This window comes from Watersipora subatra, chromosome 3 (assembly GCF_963576615.1).
Source record: "Watersipora subatra chromosome 3, tzWatSuba1.1, whole genome shotgun sequence".
NCBI classification, from domain to species: Eukaryota; Metazoa; Bryozoa; class Gymnolaemata; order Cheilostomatida; family Watersiporidae; genus Watersipora; species Watersipora subatra.
In genome coordinates, this window is record NC_088710.1 from 14,014,830 (window position 1) to 14,040,686 (window position 25,857).

The 25,857-nt window shown below is 36.2% G+C and overlaps 2 protein-coding genes across 2 annotated transcripts; both read left to right on the forward strand.

Annotated features, from left to right (window-relative positions):
- The first annotated feature begins 48 nt into the window (after positions 1 to 48).
- LOC137392145 (2-hydroxyacyl-CoA lyase 1-like) lies at positions 49 to 25,106 on the forward strand. The gene is made up of 15 exons (XM_068078775.1): positions 49 to 130; positions 509 to 613; positions 818 to 858; positions 987 to 1,067; positions 1,623 to 1,773; positions 3,133 to 3,227; positions 3,308 to 3,420; positions 6,281 to 6,416; positions 10,810 to 10,999; positions 11,234 to 11,386; positions 13,292 to 13,392; positions 15,642 to 15,800; positions 21,183 to 21,290; positions 23,107 to 23,296; positions 24,541 to 25,106. Exons 1-15 carry the CDS (start codon positions 68 to 70, stop codon positions 24,571 to 24,573), a joined length of 1,719 nt encoding a protein of 572 aa, XP_067934876.1. The 5' UTR covers positions 49 to 67; the 3' UTR covers positions 24,574 to 25,106.
- On the forward strand, positions 16,406 to 20,395 carry LOC137392109 (uncharacterized). The gene is made up of 2 exons (XM_068078735.1): positions 16,406 to 17,277; positions 18,367 to 20,395. Exons 1-2 carry the CDS (start codon positions 16,406 to 16,408, stop codon positions 20,393 to 20,395), a joined length of 2,901 nt encoding a protein of 966 aa, XP_067934836.1.
- Positions 25,107 to 25,857: the final 751 nt, after the last annotated feature.

Sequence of the window (25,857 nt, forward strand, 5' to 3'; positions counted from 1 at the left end):
CAATGAAACATTAAGTTAATAAAATTGGTCTTATGGCGGCTCACATAAAACCACGTGATTAAGAAACATGGCTGATAGCGCTATAACCAAAGATGGTGCAACAATTTTAGCCGACGCTTTGAAGCAGCAGGTTTCTCTTATTATATGATGTTAATGAAATAAAAAACACGCTTTATGTTAGGAAGAAACCAAAATTTGACTTATTCAACTTTCATTTGCTTTTTAACGTGTTCAAATTCTAAAATCTATGTTGCTGTATCATGCAAATGCCGGTTGAATGCGCGTCTCAAGCATTTCATGTTTAGAGAACAATGTGGAGTAGAACATGTTTATACTATAGTTTGGCTGAAGAATACAAAGCGAATTTATATTTTTTTGAGTATGCTAAAGGTACATATATTTTGTGATCCTTTTTTATTTGGGTGTATTTGTTTGATTCCGAATTTACCACATTTTTACAAATGATGTTTAAGAAGGTGAAATCATCACGTTTATTTTTATGTTGCAGGGCATTGAATATGCTTTTGGAATTGTTGGATATCCAGTCATTGAGCTGGGAGCAACCTTACAAGAAGTGGGGATAAAATTTATAGGCATGAGAAATGAACAAGCGGTAGGATTATTTATTAAATAGCAATTTTAGAATAGAATGTTATCAGCATTCTTGCATGTTCTATTAGACATCGTCATGCTGCTGCTCTACTTTCAAACTCTGTATACTTTTGGTCATAAGTAAGTATGTATCACTCGATCTCTAGTGCAAATCTAATTAGATGAAAAGTACTAGTTTAAACCTTAAATTGTCATTTTATTGCAGGCTAGTTATGCAGCTAGTGCTATAGGCTACTTGACAGGGAGGTAAGTCAAGAGAATACCTTACTATATAAGTATAAATATAAAAGGCTGATATTTTACATAAAATATGAGATACAATAGCAGACTGCCCGTTACGTGTACTTGTACTTTTTTGTGCTGGTTACTTTTAGACCTGCTGTGTGTCTCACAGTTTCTGGACCAGGGCTCCTTAATGCTCTCACAGGAATGGCAAACGCTAAGGAAAATTCATGGTAATCATTGAGGCTCTTCTCTTTCTTCTTCTCTCTCCATTTATCTCTTCCTTTTTCCGCTTGAGAAATATGTTTGTTCACCCAATGTAAAATTTGACAAAGCTGTCAAGTACCAAGCTCAGTTTTGCACTTTTTCTAGAAGCGATGTATACACGTCGAAAATAAGAATGCTGAAAGTAGGAAGATAGAACAATGACTGGTTCAGCCAACCAATGAAGAGGCTGTCTTTGAGACAGTATATAGTTGTTCATATTTTTTCATTTTTGATACGGCTACTATTGCCATCCAAACATAATTTTGAAGTGAACAGTGCCAGTTTAAAATAGATCATATGTATTCACTTATCGATATTTACCCTTGAATAACAACTCCACATGAATTGTGTTTGGATTTGACTGCTTATCAGATGACTAGTTACATCTATTGTAAGATGCAGCACTTGCTGTCACCTGTCAGCAAGTACATGCAGCTACAAATAGACTATCTGCAGCCTTCTGCTAGCTGCCTGAATTAGTATATATGAAAGTGTAATATAAATGCACACCCATTTTGTAGGCCGATGCTGGTCATAGCTGGCTCCAGTGATACAGATCAAGAGGGAATGAATGCTTTTCAAGAATGGCCTCAGGTTGAAAGCTGTCGACTCTACGCTAAATATTCTGCTAGACCTGATTCAGTTGCTAGGATCCCATTCTACGTGGAAAAGGTTCAGTTCACTATTCATAATATATGATAAGAACTTTATTGGTAATTTGATGTTTTTTAACGTTGAGAAAGGTTAGTGTATGACTGGCATTTTACCGGTCATCTTTTGTTATCAAGTTGCACGTCAATCACCATGGCGATAGATTTAAAGATTTTGAACAATTGTAAACTTAAATTTGCATTTCATGCAAATTTGCTTAAAGAATTATACTTGAAAATATAGAAAAATCAACTAAATGTAGATACCTGCATCTAAACATACAGACATAACCTACATGGAGAGAATTGTACCTAGGAATACAGACATCACCTACATGCAGAGAATTGTACCTAGGGAAACAGTCATCGCCTACATGTAGAGAATTTTACCTAGGGATACAGACATAACCTATATGTAGACAATAATTGTTCCTAGGGTTACAGACATCACCTAGATGTAGAGAATTGTACCTAGAAATACCGACATCACCTACATGTAGAGAATTGTACCTAGAAATACAGACATCACCTAGATGTAGAGAATTGTACCTAGAAATACCGACATCACCTACATGTAGAGAATTGTACCTAGGAATACAGACATCACCTACATGTAGAGAATTGTACCTAGAAATACCGACATCACCTACATGTTGAGAATTGGACCTAGAAATAGAGACATCACCTACATGTTGAGAATTGTACCTAGAAATAGAGACATCACCTACATGTAGAGAATTTTTTCTTTTTCATATTGCTGTACAAACAGGAAATGTGTGAGATTTCAACTGGCATTTGCATGATAGAAAAATTTATTTTTCAAAACTTGAATGTGTTTAAATGAAAATGACAGTAAAACAAGTCAATTATGGGTTGGGATAATAAAAAGTATATTCTAAAAATATATTTGGAGAAAAACCTGCCACTTTAAAGCTTCTGCTAAAAACTTTGCACCTTTGGGGAATATACATGTATATAGTGCTATCAGGTATGTTTCTTCATTATAGAACAGCCAATAATGATAAAAGTTTAGCCTGTAATATCCATTTTTGGCTAAAAACAGGTAATTAGCTAGCTATAATACATGAGAGCAAACTGGTCATGCAATAACACGGATGAATGAGATATGTTTGATCACATTTTGATCACAAAACCCATCGGTATTTGCTATTAGTCAATCGGCAAAATGAATGATGCGTAATGGATAGCTGGCCATTATCATAAGTAAAGTTGGTGCAATATATGATTTATCATTTGTTCACAGATGTGATTTTGTCATAGGCTCGTAGAAACTCTACATCCTCGCACTACAGTGCACTGTTAGTTCATTATAGTAGTGCATAGAGTCACAAATCATGTTTGTAACTCATATTTTATGCAGGCCGTCCGATACAGCATCACCGGCCGCCCTGGAGCATCTTATTTAGATTTGCCAGGGTCTTTCCTGCTGCAAAAAGTTAATCTACAGTCTGTATGGTAAGAATGTCGCATGTACCGTTATTCAGATTTTGCTGTCGCTATTAACTTGGCGCTGTAAGAAGGTGATTGTATTTTAGGCACACTGTATCTTGTCCCAATCCCCAAAGACCTCTGGCTGATCCGACCCATATACATCAAGCCTGTGAGGCTATACGCTGCGCCAGACGACCTCTTGTCATTGTTGGCAAAGGTGAATATCAGGTTGTTTTTGCTCTTTGCTGTGTCTGGTTTACAGGCTATCAACAATGAATAGTTTTATCTTTAAACAAGACTATGAAACTTTGATAGGTAGAAAATTTTTGGAATATGGTTTAGGCCAGAGCTAAATTTAAGTTTGTCTATTTTTATTTGTTGTAATTGGATGTAAAAAAAACTATCAACTACATATTTTTGCAGCAGTCCATTTGATAGCTAATAGACAGGTAGGTGTTCATAATAAATATATTGAAACTTATGTTGTTCTAATAATTTGTGTGTTGCTAACAATGAAAAATCACTATTATAGTAGTATTTCCAAAGTAAACAAAGTTTAGGGAATGTTCAAGTTTGTTTTTATTAAGTTTTTATAAATATTATAAAAAATATACTAAAAACTATAATAAAAATAGACTTTGCTGGCATTCGAAATGTTGCTATAGTAAAATTACTCGTAATATTAGAGAATGGCACCTAGAGTAGACCTAGCCTGGGCATGGCTCTTTTGGGGGGGGGAGAGCCATGCCCAGGCTCTCTCCCCCCACCCCCCCAAAGAGCCATGCCCAGGCTAGAGTAGACCTAGAATTTTAACAAGACGTGCTAACAAAACATTAGATTTAACAGCCACGCACCACTCACATCATATCGGCAGTGATACTTATAATATTGGCTAGAGCCAGGTCTGTGTTGAATGTTCTACAAAGACATTTTGCGTAAAAGACCCAGACTCTAGCAATACATCATCGATGACTAGTAGTTTTTGTTTGGCTGAGTCGATAGTCGGATTACATGACAATAACGATAAGTCATTAAAATAATTTCACGAGAATTTGGCACGATTTAATATAAGAATGTCTTGTCTCATATCCATTTATTTAAAAAATGCTTGACTGGGACTGTATTACACTTCCTTTAAACCAAGTATCGATACGCTAATAAAACTTGTCTTGTCAGTTTAATAATAAAGTGCGGGCATTAATGCTTTGGAATCTCTACAGCCTTCACTTACTGTAGTTCAATCAATAAAGATATGATGCAGAGCAGTATAAAGTTGTCTTCCCTTATTTCACATTGCTCTGAATAAACATATGTATTTATGTATTGGTGATCTGCTTAAAAGATCCTGAGTCTATACACATTTTATAAAAAAGCTGAAACTCGCAACAGACATACAGCTGCTCTAATATCTTTGGCCCTTTAGCTTCTATAGATTGGACTAACAGTAGCTTTTGATCTACAAAATATTTTTTAGGGTGCAGAACAATATTTCAAAGATTGAATGATGGTGTTTATATTCGTATTGCTAGTTTAGTGGTTATTTTTGATTACAAATCAATCACATTGTCTTTCAAGATCATCACTGGCGCAACCAGAGCTTATTTAAAAGAAATTTGTTAAACAATGCTGTCAAGGGCGGTGTAACGCTGTATGTAACCAGTTCTCTAATAATGAGTGGATAACTCCTAGGATACTTGGTATTTACTCGCATTTTTAAAATTGTTTGTGCCTTATAGTTCATCTTTAGTTACTTGGCTTGAGTAAACGAGTTCCACATACCTTTATACAACACACTATTTATTACATTTTGAATAATTTTGTGAAATATCAGACAAAATCAGATAGCTCTTGGTATTGGACCAATCTGCAAACACTGATTTATCCATCACCCGGCTTGTGATCACAAGTTGACTAATATTCCAAAGGTTCAGATGTTGATATCAAGATAAGTCTAAATAGATAAACAAACTGCCACGTCAGCGTTGGGCTTTTCCTAAGCTTTTATTGTGGCTCAAGCAGAAGTGATAGTCTATTTAACTTTTGGATTGAATATTTCAAAGTTTGTACATTATAATTTATTGATTAGCTAATTAGTATTCCCACCATTGCAAATCAGCATTTAGCAAGGTAACTACCAAGTTCAGCTATTGCTTGTTGCTACATTGGTTTGCTAATTGTCCGTTACGTGTACTCACTAGTATATTTAGCATTATCACTTGTTAACTTTCAATTGGTTGTTATGGCTCACTCTGTTTACTGGTGCGCCATGAGAGAGCATCAGGTGTTATTACTATCTGCTGAGTTGTTCTGAAGTTGTGGTAAGGCATACGATTAGCGCAGGTATTAGAATGCTGTTCTACCAAACTGAATGTTGAGAGTTCAAATCCCACGCAATGCAATCTTTTTTCCAACATATACCTATTGCTATGAACGGACACAGCTGTTATCAAAGCAAAGATTGTTAGAGGTGAAATAATTTGACTGGTAACTATTCATAAGGTATCTAATAACTGATAAATTAATTAAAATTGTACTTAACTGCTAAATAATACAATAATAACAAATGGATGATAATATTTATTTGCTAATTTGAACGCCAAACTGTTCAGACCTTCCAGGTTACAATATATGGTCTAGCTGGTATTTCATATATAAACTCACATATGATTGTATTCTTGTCTTCTGTCAATGACCCAGGTTCAATTCATCGCTGTAATATATGGTACTACCCTTTCAGCTGATTACCCAGTTAGTTTAAATCGAGGTTTGAAACAGCAGTTCTTACTAGGGTAACTAAAATACACTCGGCCATGGCAGAATGGCCCTTCAAACTGACTTTTCCCTCTAAAACTCTATGTGCAGGATTTTCTCTGTGGAAAAATTTGATGAGAAAAAAATATTAAAAGAAGACAATCTGTAAGTTATGAGTAACTTGTGAATGCTGCAGCGATTAAACTATGTATGGATTAGTCTTTTTTTTAGAACTCTTTTTTTCTTCATTCTACCTTCCTTTGTACAATTCCGGTAACTACTTACTGTCACACTGTTTCTGACAGCATTGTGTTTGACTTATAAAGGAGCCGCATATAGTCGGGCTGAAGAGGAGGTGAAAGAATTTGTAGAGAGACTTGGACTACCATATCTACCAACTCCAATGGGCAAAGGCCTGATTCCTGACGATCATCCTCAGTGTGTAATATCAGCTCGTTCAAAGTTAGTAATTTTATACATGCCTCTAATGGTAAGGTTCATGTTAGGGTCATATCTGCTAACTGTTAAATTTGGTTTGAATAGAATGCTTAGCTGCAACACAGAATTACTTTAATTCTCTAGAGAATAGAATAACTATTGGCTAAAAGTTCAAGAAAATATAATGACATACCACCACACATATACAGTCATACTTCGACTTACAAGCTTAATGCGTTCCGAGACTGAGCTCGTATGTTAATTTACTCGCATGTTGGTGCAATTTATTTATATATAGAACCATTAAATATATATTGATTGGTTCCCATACTCTGAAAAATCCAAATGAAACACTCAAAACAAGATATTGTAACAGAAAGAACATGTTGGTTATTGTCCTAATTTACCAAATGCTTTCACAAAGCAACAATTAAAAAATAATGCAAGGAAATGTGATTAATTAAAAAGTAAAATTAAATACATACTATAGCAGCTAACGCTAGCATTTGCCAGAGAGGGAGATATAAATTAACCTTCATTACAACAGTTGACTTTGATAAATTTGTATTTTATCAATGTCTTAAAAGACAAACGTAGAATCAAACCTAATAGCAAACTTTCATTTTTAACTTAACGTAATTAAAAGTTCTTCGGCGTTCGTAGTTTGAAGTTTCCCGCTGCCGAGCTAATTTTTCCTTTGTTTCGCTTTCACGACTAGCCAGCCGTTGTAAGATAATCCTATATAAAGACGTTTGCTTTTGTCGCCGTTTCAACATGTTGCGATTAGGACGAACGCAGGTGTCGTCACAAAAGGTTAATGCACAACCACTAGCCAACTTGTCCGAATGTCTATTTTTATAGTTTTGCTAGATAGCACCGGCCTTTTCATATAGCATCGTTTCAGTTACGCTGTAACCGGCCAATTGTTTATCCAATGCCTGAGCGGCCGTGAAGATCGCTGCGCCGTTTAGAAACTATGGCCAGTCTTGCGAACTAAATGCCCTGAATATAATCCTTCTGTTTGATAATTGTGGATGTATTTCTGTCATATTGCTGAGCTAGCTCAATCACGCATACACATTTTGCATATTTTTCAATAATTTTCCGTTTAATATCAACTGTTATCATTCGCTTTTGCTTTGCATTATCTTTCATTTTTCATTCTTCGCAAACTTTCGGTCAGCCCAGAGTACTTTTAATTCTGCACTGAAAATCGCACAAAACAACACGGTACAAAAGTATAACCTGAGCAGTTAAAAAATACAGAGTGATGCTGTTCTCATAAAACACCTCCGGCATACTTGGCAACTGACTCACGTGCTCGTATCTCAAACATGGCTCGTATGTTAGTGCTAAAACTTGCTTAAAAGCTGGCTCGTATTTCAAGTTTCTCGTACGTTGGAGCACTCGTAAGTTGAAGTATTACTGTAAATTGAATGCGATGTAAATTACTCTAATTAGGAGTTGCTTGCTCATGCCAAGAATGGCATATTCAGTTATAAATGAACCTTCATAGTTTTTGTTTCAGAACCTGTGAACTTGGCTAAACCTAACATAGAAAGTTTGAAAGACTATCTCCCCATTTTAGACACTATAAAATTTTCTACACACAAAATGGGAAGTTGTCTACACACTGTATTTTTATTTTGTTTCTAGACACCCTTTTTCAAAATATTTTTGTGATAATTGTCCAACTGATTATCGAAAAGGAAGCTGTGTTCTGTGTATGAAAAATTAAAGTCAAATGTTAATATTCAAAGGTCAATAGGTCAATCAATCAATCAAAGGTCGCTGATCAATAGATTAAACCAGTTTCATCACTTTTTCCCCTTCCTCATCCGCTCATCGGTCATGTAAACTGTAATACTGTAAACGCTCCATCAATGAGCAAATTTTCACAATTATCATATCCTGGTTTTGATGAACACAGTAAATATCAAACTAATAAAAGGTATTTTAGGCACTTGCATTTACATGTACTTTTATAAATTGCCAGACACTGATGTCATTCACAGCTGTAGGTGTACTTGTGCATATACATGTAGGTGTGCTATATACTGCACAACTATATAATTAGTTAGCTCTATTGCTTGCTTTAGATTTCATGTTATCTAAAGTTTCAACAAGCCAGCTTTATCTCCTTTAACCAGAGTGCTCACTTTTTGGCACATTTGCTCTAAAACGATCTGGAGAGGAATCATTTAGTTGTCTACCCTTAGTTTATCTATTTCATGTGGGTCTTCTGGGTGCTGAAGGGTGGGGCTCCTTTTGACAATTTCCTAGTTTAACTTTCAGATTTGTAATGGTTTCTTATTGCTGGTTATTTTTGATTTGAGGACAAGCTAGTGGGGTTACTAGAAGCAAAGTAAAGGCAACACATTCAAGCTATACATTTTTGTCTATGCATTATCATCATCTCAGTTTTTGGTGCAATCTTAGATGCAATCTGCAAATTAGGTTCACATTATATTTAAAATGCTTCACGTTGTTGAGGGGCTTGGCCTGTGTTTTATGATCAATTCCAAATAACCAAGTGGTCGCTCTGTATTATATTAGTGGTACTATGAACAAGATGAATATATGCAGAGATCTTATAGAATAAACTTAGTTATTACCTGTTGAATATCTAAACAGCATATGTGTTGTGCTCGGTGATGGTTGTACAACATACATTAGCCGTTATAAGCAACCCTGTTGACTAATTTATGAACATTTATAAAAGGCTGGCCAGCCTAAGTGACAACTATAATAAGTATTTATAATGAAGTGTTTCTCGTAGAATGTTAGTTACGCTCTACTATTTGCATCTGGTAGTGATGGCCGTCTCTCGTCTCTTGAGTCAATATCAAAACGAGGCTGTTATAGAATTGGAACCATAAATGGTTAACCCAACAGTAATAAAAATGATAACATAACAATAGAGCGCAGAAAATAAGGTTTTAAACTACAATGAATGTAAAACTCACGATAAAAACACCAATCAAATATATTTGTCACAGCTGCATTGTGATACAGTGTCTGTCTTCATCATATATTCTATCTTTCACCCGAGACTCTTTCATGCATAAATTCTACACGTTGTTATTCAATAGACGTCTATGTCCGTACATTAATTAACAATAATCAAGTTATTTATAAAGTTATTTGTAATAATTAATATTATTGCTGCCTACAACCTGGTGTCTGTATTTATTGCTTTTATTCATGTATAATCATGCATTTTATAGCCTGTCCTCTTATCTGTACATTACAAAAATAGTTGATAGTCGGATTCTTGAGAATAGATTGAAAGCTCTATATGATAACATACATGTATATGATATATATACATATATATATGTATATATATATATACATATATATATATATATTATATCATGTATATATCATATATATATATATTATATCATGTATACATCATATATATATATTATATCATGTATATATCATGTATATATATATTATATCATGTATATATCATATTTATGTATGATATAAACATGGTATACATATCATACATGACATATATGATATAGTAATATATACATAATTATATGTATTATACCCTACAGGATAAAATTATTCGCGGAAGTAAATTTTGCGAAAATAGTCTTTTCAAGCATATTCGTGGACCAAATCATTCGTGGATGAACACATTTGCGAATAAATTAATCCGTAAAAGCATCTAGCAATAAAGTAAAACCTTCACAAACGTATACCACGTGTTTAGGTTTCAGTTTAGCTAAGAATTTTATGTCGATCATGCTAAGCTTTATATTTTTGGCTGCATCCAGAGGTTTTCACGAATGTTCATCGATTTGGAGGCCTTTGGTGAACCAACAATTTGTGGTAAGTTATGAGTTTTTTCAACGTAAAGAACTGCAGGAGAGATTTTTGCGATGATGATGCTGTGCCGACATCCAAATAGCTTGTGACAACGTTGAATAATTTTGTAAAGAAGTGTCATGCATCAGCAATGGGCTTAACTCAAAGCCCTTGCGAAGATTTTAAAAGAGTTTGGAACTCAGTTACGTTTACTAACCCTGCCTAGCGGCTAGTTTTTAATATGAGGTAGTAGTTATTCTCCCTTGTGCTAAAAATAAAACTAATTATTCGCGGATTTTAATAAATTCGCGGATTTGACTGTACGTGAACTCGCGAATTATTAAATCCATCGAATATTTTCATCCTGTAGGGTACATATATCATATATGTATATCATAGATATCATATATATAATATATATATGGTATATATCATGTTTGTATTATATATATCATATATCATGTTTGTTTCATGTATATATTTGCTCATTGTGTTTAAGTATTTTTATACTCAAATGTAAGCAAGCTTACTCTTACACTTTTGATAGATCAATAATCAGCAGTTACTTTCCCATGTCATCCTCTGTTCACAGAGCGCTGCAACAGGCAGACCTAGTGATACTTTTAGGCGCCCGTCTTAACTGGATTCTTCATTTTGGACTACCTCCTCGCTATTCGAAAAATCTAAAAGTCATACAAGTTGACATTTGTCCTGAGGAATTGCACAATAATACAACCTCTTGTATTGGATTGAATGGAGATATCAAAGCTGTGGTCCAGCAGGTATTAACTCTTGACTAGTAAGCCTGCATATGGTTGGATCATCTTCTGTATGCTAGCCTGTTATTGGTCAATGAGTTGTAAACAAGCCTTAATACTTGGTGAGTTATTGTACTGTGAACCATATAAGCAACTAATGTTGTCTTCCCAAGCTTTGACTAGAAATCTGATATATGAGATAAAACATCGCAGATTAGGTAATGTATATGAACATTATATGTAATCTTATCCATACAGTTGAGTGCTGATATGCCAAAGAGTTACCAGTTTCCACCAGATGCTGATTGGTGGAAAACTCTGCGAAAGAAGATGAGGGTGAATAAAGAGGTTGTTGCACAGAATGTAAATGACAAGTCCTGTCCAATGAATTTCTACTGTGCTTTTGATATAGTAAGTCGATTGGCTAGTGCTTGCGTTCATTAGCCAATGAAGTTATGTTTTGTGCTGTGATTATGAGCATCAGGTGACCCTGAGAATACTATTGCAATCTTCTTTATTGTGATGAGAGTCATGTCTGTTCGACTCTCCAAAGTCAGAGGTTGGGAAAAATGATCGGTTTTATTGGGACTCGAACTCATGACATTCAGTTTGGTTGAATGATACTCCCACTCTAACACCAATCGACCATTAATTGCAGAATAACTATGCAGATAGTTACTCTTTATGCTGTATCGGAACACCTGTTGATCTCTCGTTCGCCAAGCTACTAGCTCATTAAAAAAACTACTTCTGGGGATGACAAAAAGTTACATATCGATAGAGTAATATATATTTTGTAATACATGTTCATTGACTCAGAAAGCGTTACATTGAAAGCTTTTGTGCTCAATTAAGCGGTGTGAATAGTAAACACCAAAAAAACCAACTTACATATCCTTAGTATGTATATGCATGTATAAGCAAGTATGGAAAGTATTGTCAGAAGGGGTTTGAGTCAGATGGAAAGGTAGTGTTAGATAGGCATGGGATAAGGGCTGGTTGGGGATGAAGTCAGTCACGGAGGGTTGGTGCTTCTGATGAGAATCAAATAATAGACGTGTGTTAGGATTGACCAATTGCGAAAAGGATGACGCTTCTGAGCCTGCAACCACTTTGGGTACAGCATCATGTAAAATTGCCCATCTCCATTGTAGAGGTGTAATATTTTTAAAGACTTATCTATAGAAATTTAAAATGATATTTTCAGATTCTTCCTTTGTATTACGACCTAACTATATATAAATATAACTATATACATGTATACGTAAATAGCAATTTCAGTACAATATTTGTCTTAAACTCTGTGTCCCATTATAGCAATTCAAATCTAGCAATAAAAAATCCGCACAGCACTGGATTAGATCTCGGGACTTCCAGATCTTGGCGCAGCGAACTTAGCCAATATGCTACACTAAATACAGTGGATCCTTTGAGCAAATAGTCATTACATTGGTTAAGATGCTCAGGCTTGCAGCGTTTGCTCGGGGTTAATAACCAGCACTGTTGAGCGTTACTCGTAACAATTGTTAAGCTGGACCAAAATATGGGTATTGTTTTAGTATAGATTTTAATAAAGTTCTATTTTTCCAAGTAAGTTACTCAAATTCATTAAGTAATTATTCTATTACCTGTGCAACACCGGCATTCAGTTAGTCTTTACTATAATAAGAGCCGCGTCTGTCTGTCTAAAGCCATGCTCGTGAAGTGTTACGAAAAAATGCTTCAAATAGGAATTCTGCTCAGGTATCAGGATTTTGCGGCCAAGCTCACTGCCAACTGAACTATCAGACCACCTTACACCAACATGGAATAATTGTGCACGTAATGATTACGCATGATGGATGATTTTTGCCGGCCGCACTAGTTTAAAAAAAATACTACAGTAGCACTATGGTTTTTTTGGATACTGTATTTTACTCTATTGCATGCACATTTGACACATCGTGGGTTGTACCTTCTTTGGACCCCAGACTATGTACATGCATCATTAGCTCGACACCCTGTTTCTGTTTCTATTTACTGTCTCTGCATTAGGGCCCACTGCATACATGTGTCGCACACTGCAGGATTACCTTTTATGAATCTCAGTCTATTATGTCTTTTGACATGCTTTGGGACAAAACTCTATGGATCTCACTCTCTTAAATTCCATTCTGACATAGTGTCAGACAACTACCACGGTATAACAGTTGGTGCCTGTTTGATACAAATGAATCAATTATGTTATACTACACCTTTAGATTGATTCTCTTCTCAAATGATGTGATGGAAGCTGCACAAGAAGGTGAGATTTTACTGGAATACTTGTTTTTACAGGTTCAAAAGCTGCTTCCCAAGGACTGTATTATAGTAAGTGAAGGAGCTTCCACAATGGACATAGGAAGGTCTATGCTCAACAACTACCTTGCTAGGCACCGGTAAGCTCTTGTTTCTACTCCCTTCTCTAATGTAATTTCAGTCGTAATTTTAGCCGGCTATTCTAATCTTCTGAGTCTGTTATCTGGGTGCAGTCTGATCTCCCCCTCTGTCCTTAGCAGGGCCTGCTTGCTACATATCTTCTGTTGTGTTCTCTCAGATACTTGTATTTACAAGAATGCTGAACTGAGTGCATGCTGGAATGATATAAAGGTATCCCACCTACAAATGTATATAATCAAAGGCTTGATAGCAATTTGGCTTTAATAGCAAAAAAGCATTAGTTTTATAAAAGCATGTTAAAAAGCTTTTTAGCAAAATATAGCAAATTTACAATTAAAATACATGCTTAGTCATTTGTGTAGTACATTGTAATATCCTAACATCTACAACCGTGGTCACAAACTGAATAAAATATTAGCTATACCCCAGTCTGTTGCTCGCTAACATGACTTGCATATTAATTTTCTTTACTATAATAAGAGCCGTGTCTATCTATCTGTTTGTCCGAAACCACTTTAAAAGCGTGAGGAAAAAGATTACACCGTATGGGATTCAAACCCTGGTTTTTCGATTCTCAGCCAAGCTACTATTTGCACCACTTGACTTTTTTACATCTGAGAATAATTATGCACATAGCTATTACACATGATGATCTCTCACAGCGCACAAGACTGCCTATGTACTTGTTTGTTTAATAGCTTTCAATTCATTTGTAGTATGAGTTTAAAACGTTCCTTGACCTAGTTCAAACTGCAATTTACTCGCATTATAAAGCAATTTTTTACATAATAATTATGAAAACTAGCAATCTATTAAATCCCCAGAAGGCATGTTTTTTAATTAATTTTTTTAATGGAGATGGTGAAAATGCAAAAAGTAAGCAATACTGTACATGTAATCTGAACAATAAAAGTACATGCAAGAAATAATGAAGTTTTATTGATCTACTAAACCATCTAACAGAGACCGGTATTTAAGAAGGTGAAACTGGAAAAAGGTCATCATTTGGCATAAGAATCTCTGTTCATTGAAATGTCAGGTAAAACGATTTCTGGTGTGTGAATACTGTCAGCATCATTATCACTTTGGCATTTTTTCCTCATTGCCACCATCCATGAGCACTTCTAGATTATTTCTTGAATAACTTATCCAGAGTAATCTGGCGCGTTCTTTCGATTTGAAAATGTCACACAAATAGCCAACACTATTGTCATACAACAGAGCAGCTACCTAGCATGTATTTACATTTCTATTGCTGTGTCAAATATATCACACGCTCTATTTCTTTAGGTTTTGGTATTTTTATTTTATTTTTCTGTAGTGACAAATTTCCTTTTTAACACTCTTCATTACTAACTTTCTCTGGACGCATGGTAAACACAACAAAATCAAATCTGTTTCATTAAACAAATAGATAAAACAAACAGATAAACAAAAAGCACAAAACGCTTGTAATCTAACTGCTACAAGATCTTAAACAGGTTACATATATGCCTTAATTAGTAGGCCTGTCTGCAAACCTGAAGGTAACGAGTTCAAATTTAGTGCAAAGTGAATTTTTCTTTCATAAAATTTTATCGCTAACACTGGACTCACAAATGACAGACCAGCCAACAGACCAATGACAAACATAGGGATTTATATATCTAATTTAGTATTATCAATATCTAAACTATTACCAATAGTTTACTTACCGATAATACTAAACACCCATGTTTACATATTTAGTATCTTTCTATTTATCTTTTAGTATATTCATATTTAGTACATTCCTTTCTACCCTTGCAAAATTTTTAAATCCTGCAAAGTTTTATAACTGTTCAGTTTTATTTATACGTTAATAAAGTTTCTAAATATTATACTATATGAATTTATAATTTACCATCTTTGCCCGTTATTTAAATCCAAAAGTTCTCTGAATTTTTTTGTTGCTACAACTATTGTACACTTAGCTGTAATAATGTGCCATCAGCAATCATTGTGTGTACTGCTTATACAACTATTGTACACTTAGCTGTAACAATGTGCCATCAGCAATCATTGAGTGTATGATTTTGCAAAGAAAAGGGCAGTTTCCATGATTATTCATTTTAATTACAAAGATTATAAATTTTGTTGCAGATATTCTTAGCCAATCAACTGTCAATCTGTTTAACATTGACCAGTTTGTTGTGTTGTCTTTCAAGTTCTACTTGTATACGAGACGCGGTTTCTACGCTTCGTGGCTTTCCAACTTTTCTCTCAACAGGCTGGATGCTGGTTCATTTGGTACTATGGGAGTTGGACCCGGATTCGCAATTGCTGCAGCCATGCTGTGTCGAGACCGACATCCAAGCAAACGAGTTGTGTGTGTTGAGGGTGACAGCGCCATAGGTTTCTCTATTATGGAGCTAGAGACAGCTGCCAGGTAGTCTCTTCATGTGTGTTTCCTGCAACCTGTTTATATGCTTCCTGTTTTGTGTCTACTTGCCACTCTTATGCACTTCTCAGTCCTGTCTTGTAAGACTTATCTGCTCTCTGAGAAAACATTTTCACAGAGGTCAAGGTAAAACGAAGTTAATTTTGCGCTATTCTTCTCTGATAATGGTCAGCTGCACTTTTTTGATTGCTGAGAGCAGACAACTTCTCACATGATGTAACAATTAAACATAGTTGTAAAGCCTCGACACTTTTTGAGTTAATTTTGAACTAACATCTAGACATTGTATTCTTTATTATTTGGTTTATGTTGCCTTCTCATCTAAAGTCTGAATAGCTAATACCTTTACAATAGACTGAGATAACTGTTATATGTGTACTAAGTATGTGTGACCTTGAAGCAATGTTATGGGTGGTCTAGCTGATGTTATCTTTATGACTCATCAGTAGTGATCAAGCAGCCTAGCTAAGCAGTCGTCTTGAATTATCCTTGTCAACATTCATACAATAAAACCACCTTGAGGAAACTCCACATTATAATATGGTGTCAGGACGTCTATAGTATATAGTGTGGATTATCGCTTCTGGATAGTAATGGCAGAGGGTGGTTTGCGAGCTCCAGGTTGCTTTATATCTAATGCTGGCAACCCCAGTGAGACTAGCAGAAGCTGGCACGAATGGCTTGAACAATTTAACTTTTATATGCTAGCAACAGAGAAGTCAACAAAAGGGGGAGAAATCCAAGTAGCCATACTGTTAACCCTACCTGGACCACAGGGTCAGGAGATATTCCGAACTTTCAATCTTCCTGAAGAAGACCGCAAGGATATTGAAAAGGTTAAGGAGGCATTCACCCGGCACTTTACACCACAAGTGAAAATTATCTATGAACGGTACAAGTTTCATAACAGAACACAGCTTCCAGGTGAATCATTCGACAATTTTTTAACTGCACTACGCGGACTCTTGTCTACTTGCAATATACATGCTGATGAACAAAATAGTGCTCTGATAGACAGAATTGTATGTGGCATTAACTCACCAGAAGTCAGAGAGGACATATTCAATTTAGATGGCAATCCGGATTTGAACAAAATTATACAGCTGTGTCGTCGGGCGGAAGCCACCAAACATTATCTTACAGATATGAAGATAGACAAAGAGAATGCTAATATTAATACAGTACAACAACCGAACCATCTAGCTCACAAGAATAAGAACGGCGCCAGAGTAAATAACTGTAAATACTGTAAGTCGAGTCACCCTAAAGGAGCATGCCCTGCATACGGCAAAGAGTGCCGAAATTGCCACAAGATGAATCATTTCAGCATAGCTTGTATGGCATCACAGCGTAAGTCTGCTGCCAAAGCTGCATATGAGCTAGTAGAGACCAGTGGAGAACAGAATGACATAACTTTTACTGTGAACAACGACAAGAGCCGAAGAGAATGGTGCATCACCACAAGGTGCAATGAAAAGCCGCTACATCTCAAAGTTGACACTGGAGCTTCATGCAATGTCATGCCTAAAGGGATATTTGACTCTTTATCGGTGCATACACCTCTACAAAAGTATGGCAAGTCATTAGTTTCATTTAGCAACCATGAACTAGATGTACTAGGTAAAGTAACATTGTTGGTGGATGTTAGCGCTCGTTTTGTACCACTAGATTTTGTAATAGTGTCATCAAGTGCAGGTCAGAAGACCTTGTTAGGATTACCAAGTGCAATGGAATTGGGTTTGGTCAATGTCTCAAATACAGTCAGCGATGACCTTGCTAAAGCTTACCCAGATGTGTTCAGTGGTTTGGGGTGCCTCCCATGCAAACATGCTCTGCAACTGAAAGAAAATGCTAAACCAGTAATTCAAAGTGCCAGAAGGGTTCCCTTTAGATTGCGCAATAAGTTGAAGGACACTCTTCAAAAAATGGAATCTCAGGGCACTATAGCCAAAGTGAAACAGGCCACAGATTGGGTTCACCCTATTGTAAATGTATTAAAACCAAATGGCTCACTTAGAATTTGTCTAGATCCTACTCAGTTGAATAAATGTTTACGGCGTGAACATTTTGCACTACCCACGGCATCAGAAATATTTGCTAAACTATCTAAATCGCGGGTATTCACAACGTTAGACGCTACATCTGGCTTCTTACAGTTGGAGCTAGACGAAGATAGTAGCCTACTCACCACATTTGCCACTCCCTTCGGTAGATACAGGTTTTTAAGGTTGCCATATGGTATTTCTTCAAGCCCAGAGATATTTTGTCGCACAGTTTCTGAACTATTTGAGGATATAAAAGGCGTTGAGTGCTATGTCGATGACCTCTTGATTCATGCACCCACAATGGCTGAACATGACGCAATCCTCAAATCAGTGCTAGAAAGGTGCCGAGAAAAGAACCTCCGGTTAAATGAGTCAAAGTGTACATTCAGACAAAAGCACATCAAATATCTAGGTCACATAATTGGGGATGGAGTCATCAAGCCTGATCCAGCTAAGATCAAAGCAGTCATTGACATGCCTCAACCACAAAATGTGGAAGATGTTCGTAGATTGCTTGGAATGGCAACTTATCTCTCAAAGTTTTGCCCTAATTTGTCAGACATAACCACCCCGCTGAGAGAACTAACAAAAAAAAATGCGACTTGGTCGTGGTCAGGCACACATGATGAGTCCTTGGCGCAACTGAAGGCTGTGGTGACATCCACTCCAGCATTGCGAATGTTTGATCCAGACCTGCCTATTGTATTATCTGTGGACTCCAGTCAGTATGGCATGGGTGCAGTGATAATGCATAACGGGCAGCCGATTGAGTTTGCTAGCTGCACACTGACAGACACTCAAAAAAAGTATGCTCAAATCGAAAAAGAATATCTAGCAGTTCAGTTTGGCTTACGAAGATTCCATCAATATATATATGGTCAACATGTAGTGGTAGAAACGGATCATCTTCCACTCATAGGAATCATGAATAAGGGTCTTAATGATATCAGTCCCAGGCTATTGAGAATGAGACTACGCAATCAATTATATGATTACACACTTGTGCATAAACCAGGTAAAGCTCTAGTTCTTGCAGACACACTATCGCGTGCCTTTTTGGCAGATTTATGTGAAGATGCAGAAGCTCTAAGCTCACTAGATACAGAACAAATCCATTCAGTCACTAGCGGTGTCCTTAGAAACCCAACCTTCAAAGACCGGCTCCTTAGCACAGTGCAATCAGACAGCACTCTACAAATCCTTAGCAGCTACATACGAAATGGCTGGCCAGCTAAGAGGAGAATGTGCATTGAACCACTGAAACCATTTTGGGCAGCGAGATATGATTTGACGACACACGATGGTCTGATACTTAAAAACAGTCAAATAGTTATCCCAGTGTCTATGCGCAAGCAGGTAATAGATATCATTCACATAGGACATTTAGGGGTTAGTAAGTGCATAGAGAAAGCCAAAAATTCCGTGTACTGGCCAGGTTATCAGGGGCAGATACAGGATGTGGTGTTGAGTTGTGCAACATGCCAGGAGAATGTGAGGGCAAATTCACAATGTGCTTACGAACCATATGACATACCGCAGTATCCAATGCAATCAGTAAGCATAGATGTTTTTCACTTAGCTGGCAAGGAGTATCTAGTCACGGTAGACAGATATTCCAAATGGCCTACCTGCTGTGAGCTGAAGAATGCAAACTCAAGTAGCATTGTCGAGATACTGCGTAGGCAGTTCCTTGACTTTGGTAGACCTGAGATCCTAGTTTCTGATAATGCTTCGTATTTTACATCATTTGAATTTGAACAGTTTCTAAAAGAACTTGAGATACAGCATATCACATCTAGTCCGTATTATTCTCGTTCTAACGGCCTTGCTGAAAGGATGAATCAAACTATCAAAAGCAGCCTGAAAAAGGCCCATGAGTCAAATCAAACATTGTTTGATGTCTTAGCCTCCCTTCGATCTACACCACTGGGGGGTAAATTACCATCGCCTTCAGTTCTATTACAGTCAAGAAATCTAAGAAACAATCTTCAGTTCATGCCTCAACAGCTCAAACTTCAAAAAGTAGACATTAACCTAATTGAGAAAGCTTTCAGAGAGCGCCAGTCGCAAGATATGTTCAACACAAGCCCAGCTAGGCGACCTATTGAGATGTGTGTGGGCATGAGAGTTTGGTGCCAACTAGGCCATCGGCGTTGGGTAGATGGTGTGATCATCCGGAGAGCAGAGACACCCAGGAGTTTTTATGTGAATATCGGCAAGGGTAGAGTTTTTAGAAGGAACATAAAATTCTTGAGGCCATACAAGGAAGCCCCAACAACCCTGCAATCTTTGCAATTAGAGAATATAACCATGCGTAATTTTATGGCAGTGGAACATAGACCGGCACAAGGTGTAGACCACAATGACACAAGGTCAGAGGCCACACAGCCTTTAACCTCATCAGATACCTCACAGTCTTCACACACCACCCACCAGCCTAGTAGTAATTATCAGTCACTTCCATCTCCGCAAACGCACACAACTAGGTCAGGGCGCATATCCAAACCACCAGTGAGGTACCCCCAGCCAGAAAACTAATTTTAAAAATTGAGCATGTAACATTAACCTCGCTTAGTAAGCTGCATCCACCGACATACATTTTAGTTAACTCAGCTCCAAACTCTATTATAAACATTTTCTATTTTTATGCTTTTGTATTCACTGACATTTTAAGTTTTGTTTTACTGTCCTCCCAAAAAGGAGCTTGTTATATGTGTACTAAGTATGTGTGACCTTGAAGCAATGTTATGGGTGGTCTAGCTGATGTTATCTTTATGACTCATCAGTAGTGATCAAGCAGCCTAGCTAAGCAGTCGTCTTGAATTATCCTTGTCAACATTCATACAATAAAACCACCTTGAGGAAACTCCACATTATAATATAGTTAATTTTGCGCTATTCTTCTCTGATAATGGTCAGCTGCACTTTTTTGATTGCTGAGAGCAGACAACTTCTCACATGATGTAACAATTAAACATAGTTGTAAAGCCTCGACACTTTTTGAGTTAATTTTGAACTAACATCTAGACATTGTATTCTTTATTATTTGGTTTATGTTGCCTTCTCATCTAAAGTCTGAATAGCTAATACCTTTACAATAGACTGAGATAACGCAGTAGTTTTTCATTCTTGTTTTGTTGATCTGCCAAATCCTGCAGAGGTGCTGGGACTATGATTGTGAGGAAAGTTCCCTATTAATAGAACAGCTGGATCTTACACAGTACTTCTGACATGTTTGAGTTATGTTTCCACCAACACAGCCATGAGTTGTGTGTCTCTATGCGAAGCGCTGTCTACGGTAACTCTGTCGCATGATTTTCTGTAGATACAAGCTGCCCATAATATTTCTGGTTATGAACAACAGCGGAATTGCCTTTGGCGCCGACCCAAACACATTCAATGATTTGTCCACTAGCAAGGATCCCACCCTAAGGTATTTTTATTCTAGACTATGATTTTAGAGGTCCTAATGCCCAATTCCGTCCCTTTTTGTTGTATATATCAATTGCTTGAACATTATTGGCTTTCATGGGGAGTCTCAGTATATTTCTATTGTTGTTGACTACATGAGTAAATGTGCTAACCAAGTTACATGAATAAGAAAATATAGTGAGAGAATCATGACCTGATCACTGAATATCAGGCACAAGTTTGGGCAGTTGTTAGTTTGTCATGACTAGCAAACCTATAGACAAGTTTGAGGCAATAGTAATAATGGCTACCACTAACACTTCTAAGTAATACTAGTGCCTGTCATCATCACTGATGTCAGTAGCTGACACTTTTATGAGTAACTAGCACTAATAAGGATCACCAATACTAGCAGCTAACAACAATGTCAGTGACAAACACCGATGCCAGAAGCGAATATTGAAGCCAGCTAGTAATACCAATACTTGTAAATAATACTAGCAACTAGCACTGATGTCACAATATTACTAGTAGTTAGTAGCAATATTACTAGGAGGCGATACATATACCAGCAACTAACGTTAAGGCTAGTAACTAACACTAATACTGTTAACTAATGTTGATACCAATAACTAATACTAGTATTAGTAACTAATGGGGGCAAAGTTTTGAATTTATGGCGGGGTATTATCAACTAACTGTGCGCTGAAATAGAATTAGCATATGCCAACAATCCTTATGTACAGATGTTTATTAACAAGAGTTTGTGACCGGTACATACTAGAGATATAATGCAATAATTGTAAAATGTGAAACTTGAAACAGGACAAACACATTTTTGTAAAACATGAATACCAAACAACAATTTACTTGCAATTGGTGATCGATCAAACCAGTTACTTCCATCCAGCAAGTTATAGACAACTAGCGGAATGTCCGGTGTTGCACAGGTATTAAAAAACAGCTTATAAAACAGTGGCAGGTAATGTAGTGGTCTGGCACTTGCCATTAGCCTGGCACATTGCCATTGGCTAATATGAGTAAGCTAGATATCTACAGCTGTTACTAAAAAGAGCTGTGAGAGCAAGCATAAAATTACGTTGTGCTGTAATGAAGAGCGATAGTGTATTTTCACCCACACAGTGACATATATCACCCAATAAATCCATCTTTCTCGCGTAGCTCAATGGTTTAACATATCATCTGGTGAACGGGAGGTTCTGAGATCAAATCTTCTGTGATACAGATTCTTTATTCCAATATTTTAATAGCTGCAGCTGGACAAACCAAAGTGCAGAATCACAAAATAACATAATAACAGACACATAAACTTTGAGAATTATATGTATAGATTGTGAAAGCTTCACTTCCATGAAATATAGACAATCAGTTGCTTGATGATTAAAGGCATTTTTTCTGTCGGTGGGCGTGGCTTCTTCACTGATTCATCAAGTTTACACAGTGTTATTATATGCTGTCTGCCTTTAGCCATCTCAATGTACATGTAGGTTATCTTTTCCTTCAAGCTCTGTTGTTGAAGCTCATTATCGCTTAGCTATTACATGGGATTACTACTAGCACACGGATAGGATGTATAAATATAATTATGAATTGAAATATCATATCAAATGCAAACAAATGTATCAAATGCAGACATGACAAACAACAATAGACAATCAGTATGTGTATATATTATTGGCATCCCAAAATAGACTGGCTATCTTGTTCTTTAACACAATTTGATTCAAGTAACAATTCTGATGTACATAGTCTAGTTGCCTAGTTTTACCAAGAGATATCTTTGAATCTGTCAATTTTTTGCTGAAGGTATATTGTAGCCTCCATCCCGCAATGCTGTCTCCAGAGTGTCGCTATGACAAAATCATCTCAGCATTGGACTGCCCTGGTTACTTAGCCAAAACTCCACAAGAACTAGAGGATGCTTTGACTGCTACCCTCTCCGCCACCTCTGACAAGCCTACACTCATCAATGTCCTTATTGATCCTATGGCTATGAGAAAAAGACAGGTAAGTTATTATTTTTTGGAGACTTTCCAAGAAGCTTCATCTATTTTTTGAAAAAATTATGTGTTTTTGTTAAACAGCAAATTGCTTTTGATTTCTTTAAAGATGATCAATGATTTTCAGTTGCATGAAAATCAATAAAATGATGTCTTCTGATCATTTTGACTGACATGAGAAATACAAATGAATCTAGATTACGAGGGTCAAGATGTTGAATTGCGTTTTTTTTAATTAAAGATTGAATCCTTTGCAAAAAATCTACCACTGTTTCTTTGAACATTCTATGCAAACTAATTTTAAAATGTTGGTTCAGAAAAGCTTTTGAATAAATTCGACAAATACCAATTGAATACAACCCTGGGGTGAAAAGTTGTTAGCTCATTTCTTCATATCTGTTTAAATTAAAAGGATGGTAATTCCTAATGTGATATTTTTACAACTAATGAACAAGAGTTGGTGATACACACATGACCCATTTATTGACCCATTTATCAAACTGCCAACTAAATTGCTAATCACTCCAGGATCTCAAACTCTCTTATTATTTAATTATATTTGTGAGCTAATTAATTTTATATTATTTTTGATCTATTATAACAAGTTATAATCCATGTGTTCATGTAAGCATGCGTACATATATGCGTACATATTCATGTATATTTTGTGTAGATTCATATGTGTTTGCGTGTATATTGGTGTATATAAGTTTGGTGTGTATGTGTACATAAGCCTATATTGCTTAAATTGTAAACCAAATGCACATTATAAGGATTATACAACTGTATGGATGAAGATTACCTACGTACAACAAGAAGCTATCTATACAGTAGGATATTCCAGTGTGACCAATTGAAGGGCTGTACAGCTGCATTATATACATGTAGATTACCTATGCAAGTCTCAAGTTTCCGTAAATGATCCATATACCAATGACCTATTATTTACCAATGCCCTATAATTTACAATGGCCTATTTACCAATGCCTTATTGTTTACCAATGACCTATTTACCAATGACCTATTACTTACCAATGACTTATTTACCAATGCCCTATTATTTACCAATGACCTATGTGCAAATGCCCTATTACTTACAACTGATCTATTTATTTACCAATGACCTATTTACGAAGATGAAGTGGTAGGGATAGCGCCAGTAGTATGACTTGATGCAGTTTAGTTTCATTTTTTCGTACAGACATTTCCATTAATTTTATCGAACTAAAACACTCTTTGCTGATCTTGCAGGAGTTTGAGTGGCTGACCAGAAGTAACCTATAATATATCTGTACGCAAAGTTCTTTGTGATAACATCCAGCCATTTGCAGCATATCTATCATAGGAAAGGAGTAGGGATGAATGTTTAATTTGTGCCTCTGAAGATTTGGGAGAGACGAGCACAGGACACTTCCGTTCATTGTCTTTACGTGGTAGTTGATTGACTAATTTATCTCGTCATTTCACTTTCTTTTTTGTCAATGCTAGCCAAACTGATTTCAATTGATTAGTGATTTGATTGATAGCATTCCTTTGGATGAACTTCACATAACTCTGTCATATATGAAGCTATAAATATTTCTCATATTTTCAAACAAAATTTTCAATTAGGCTTTTAATTACATTTCTGATAATGTTCTGATGATCGTACAACATACCTACACATACGATTATTTATTATTTGGTATGATTAGCGGTTGAACATGAATGAATACAATTGATTTTCATAAGCAACGATCTCATCAATGATCAGTAGAGTAACACCTTTTCGGAACTAAGGATTATGAACCAGCTTTTATCACATTGGTTTGCTACTCTTTGCTAAAATATTACATTCAGATCATCCTTATTTGTCAAATGAATATATTTTCAAGTACAGGTTTGCTTTTAAGTTGTTGCAAACGTAAAAAAAGCTGTCGTCAACAGTCATGGTGCTAGTAATCTTTTTGCCATTTAAAGCTTTATAGGGTCAGTAGCTTGTCTAAAGGGTGGTCTGGTTCCTAACTACTCACCTATAGATAGAATATTGTTCCTAGCTCTTACCTATAAATAAGATCTGGTTCCTAGCTCTTACCTATAGATAAGATCTGGTTCCTAGCTCTTACCTATATATAAGATCTGGTTCCTCACTCTTACCTATAGATAAGACCTGTTTCCTAGCTCTTACCTATATATAAGACCTGGTTCCTAGCTCTTACCTATTATTAAGATCTGGTTCCTAGCTCTTACCTGTAGATAAGATCTGGTTCCTAGCTCTTACCTATAGATAAGATCTGGTTCCTAGCTCTTACCTATATATAAGACCTGGTTCCTAACTCTTACCTATAGATAAGATCTGTTTCCTAGCTCTTACCTATATATAAGACCTGGTTCCTAGCTCTTACCTATAGATAAGATCTGGTTTCTAGCTCTTACCTATATATAAGACCTGGTTCCTAGCTCTTACCTATAGATAAGATCTGGTTTCTAGCTCTTACCTATATATAAGATCTGGTTCCTAGCTCTTACCTATAAATAAGATCTGGTTCCTAGCTCTTACCTATAGATAAGATCTGGTTCCTGGCTCTT

Coding starts and splice junctions, on each gene's coding strand:
- LOC137392109 (XM_068078735.1), top strand. CDS start 16,406: ATGGCAGAGGGTGGTTTGCGAGCTCCAGGTTGCTTTATATCTAATGCT. Junction 17,278..18,366: donor GAATGGTGCATCACCACAAG/GTGCAATGAAAA, acceptor AGATGTTCGTAG/ATTGCTTGGAATGGCAACTT.
- LOC137392145 (XM_068078775.1), top strand. CDS start 68: ATGGCTGATAGCGCTATAACCAAAGATGGTGCAACAATTTTAGCCGAC. Junction 131..508: donor CCGACGCTTTGAAGCAGCAG/GTTTCTCTTATT, acceptor TTTATGTTGCAG/GGCATTGAATATGCTTTTGG. Junction 15,801..21,182: donor GAGCTAGAGACAGCTGCCAG/GTAGTCTCTTCA, acceptor GATTTTCTGTAG/ATACAAGCTGCCCATAATAT.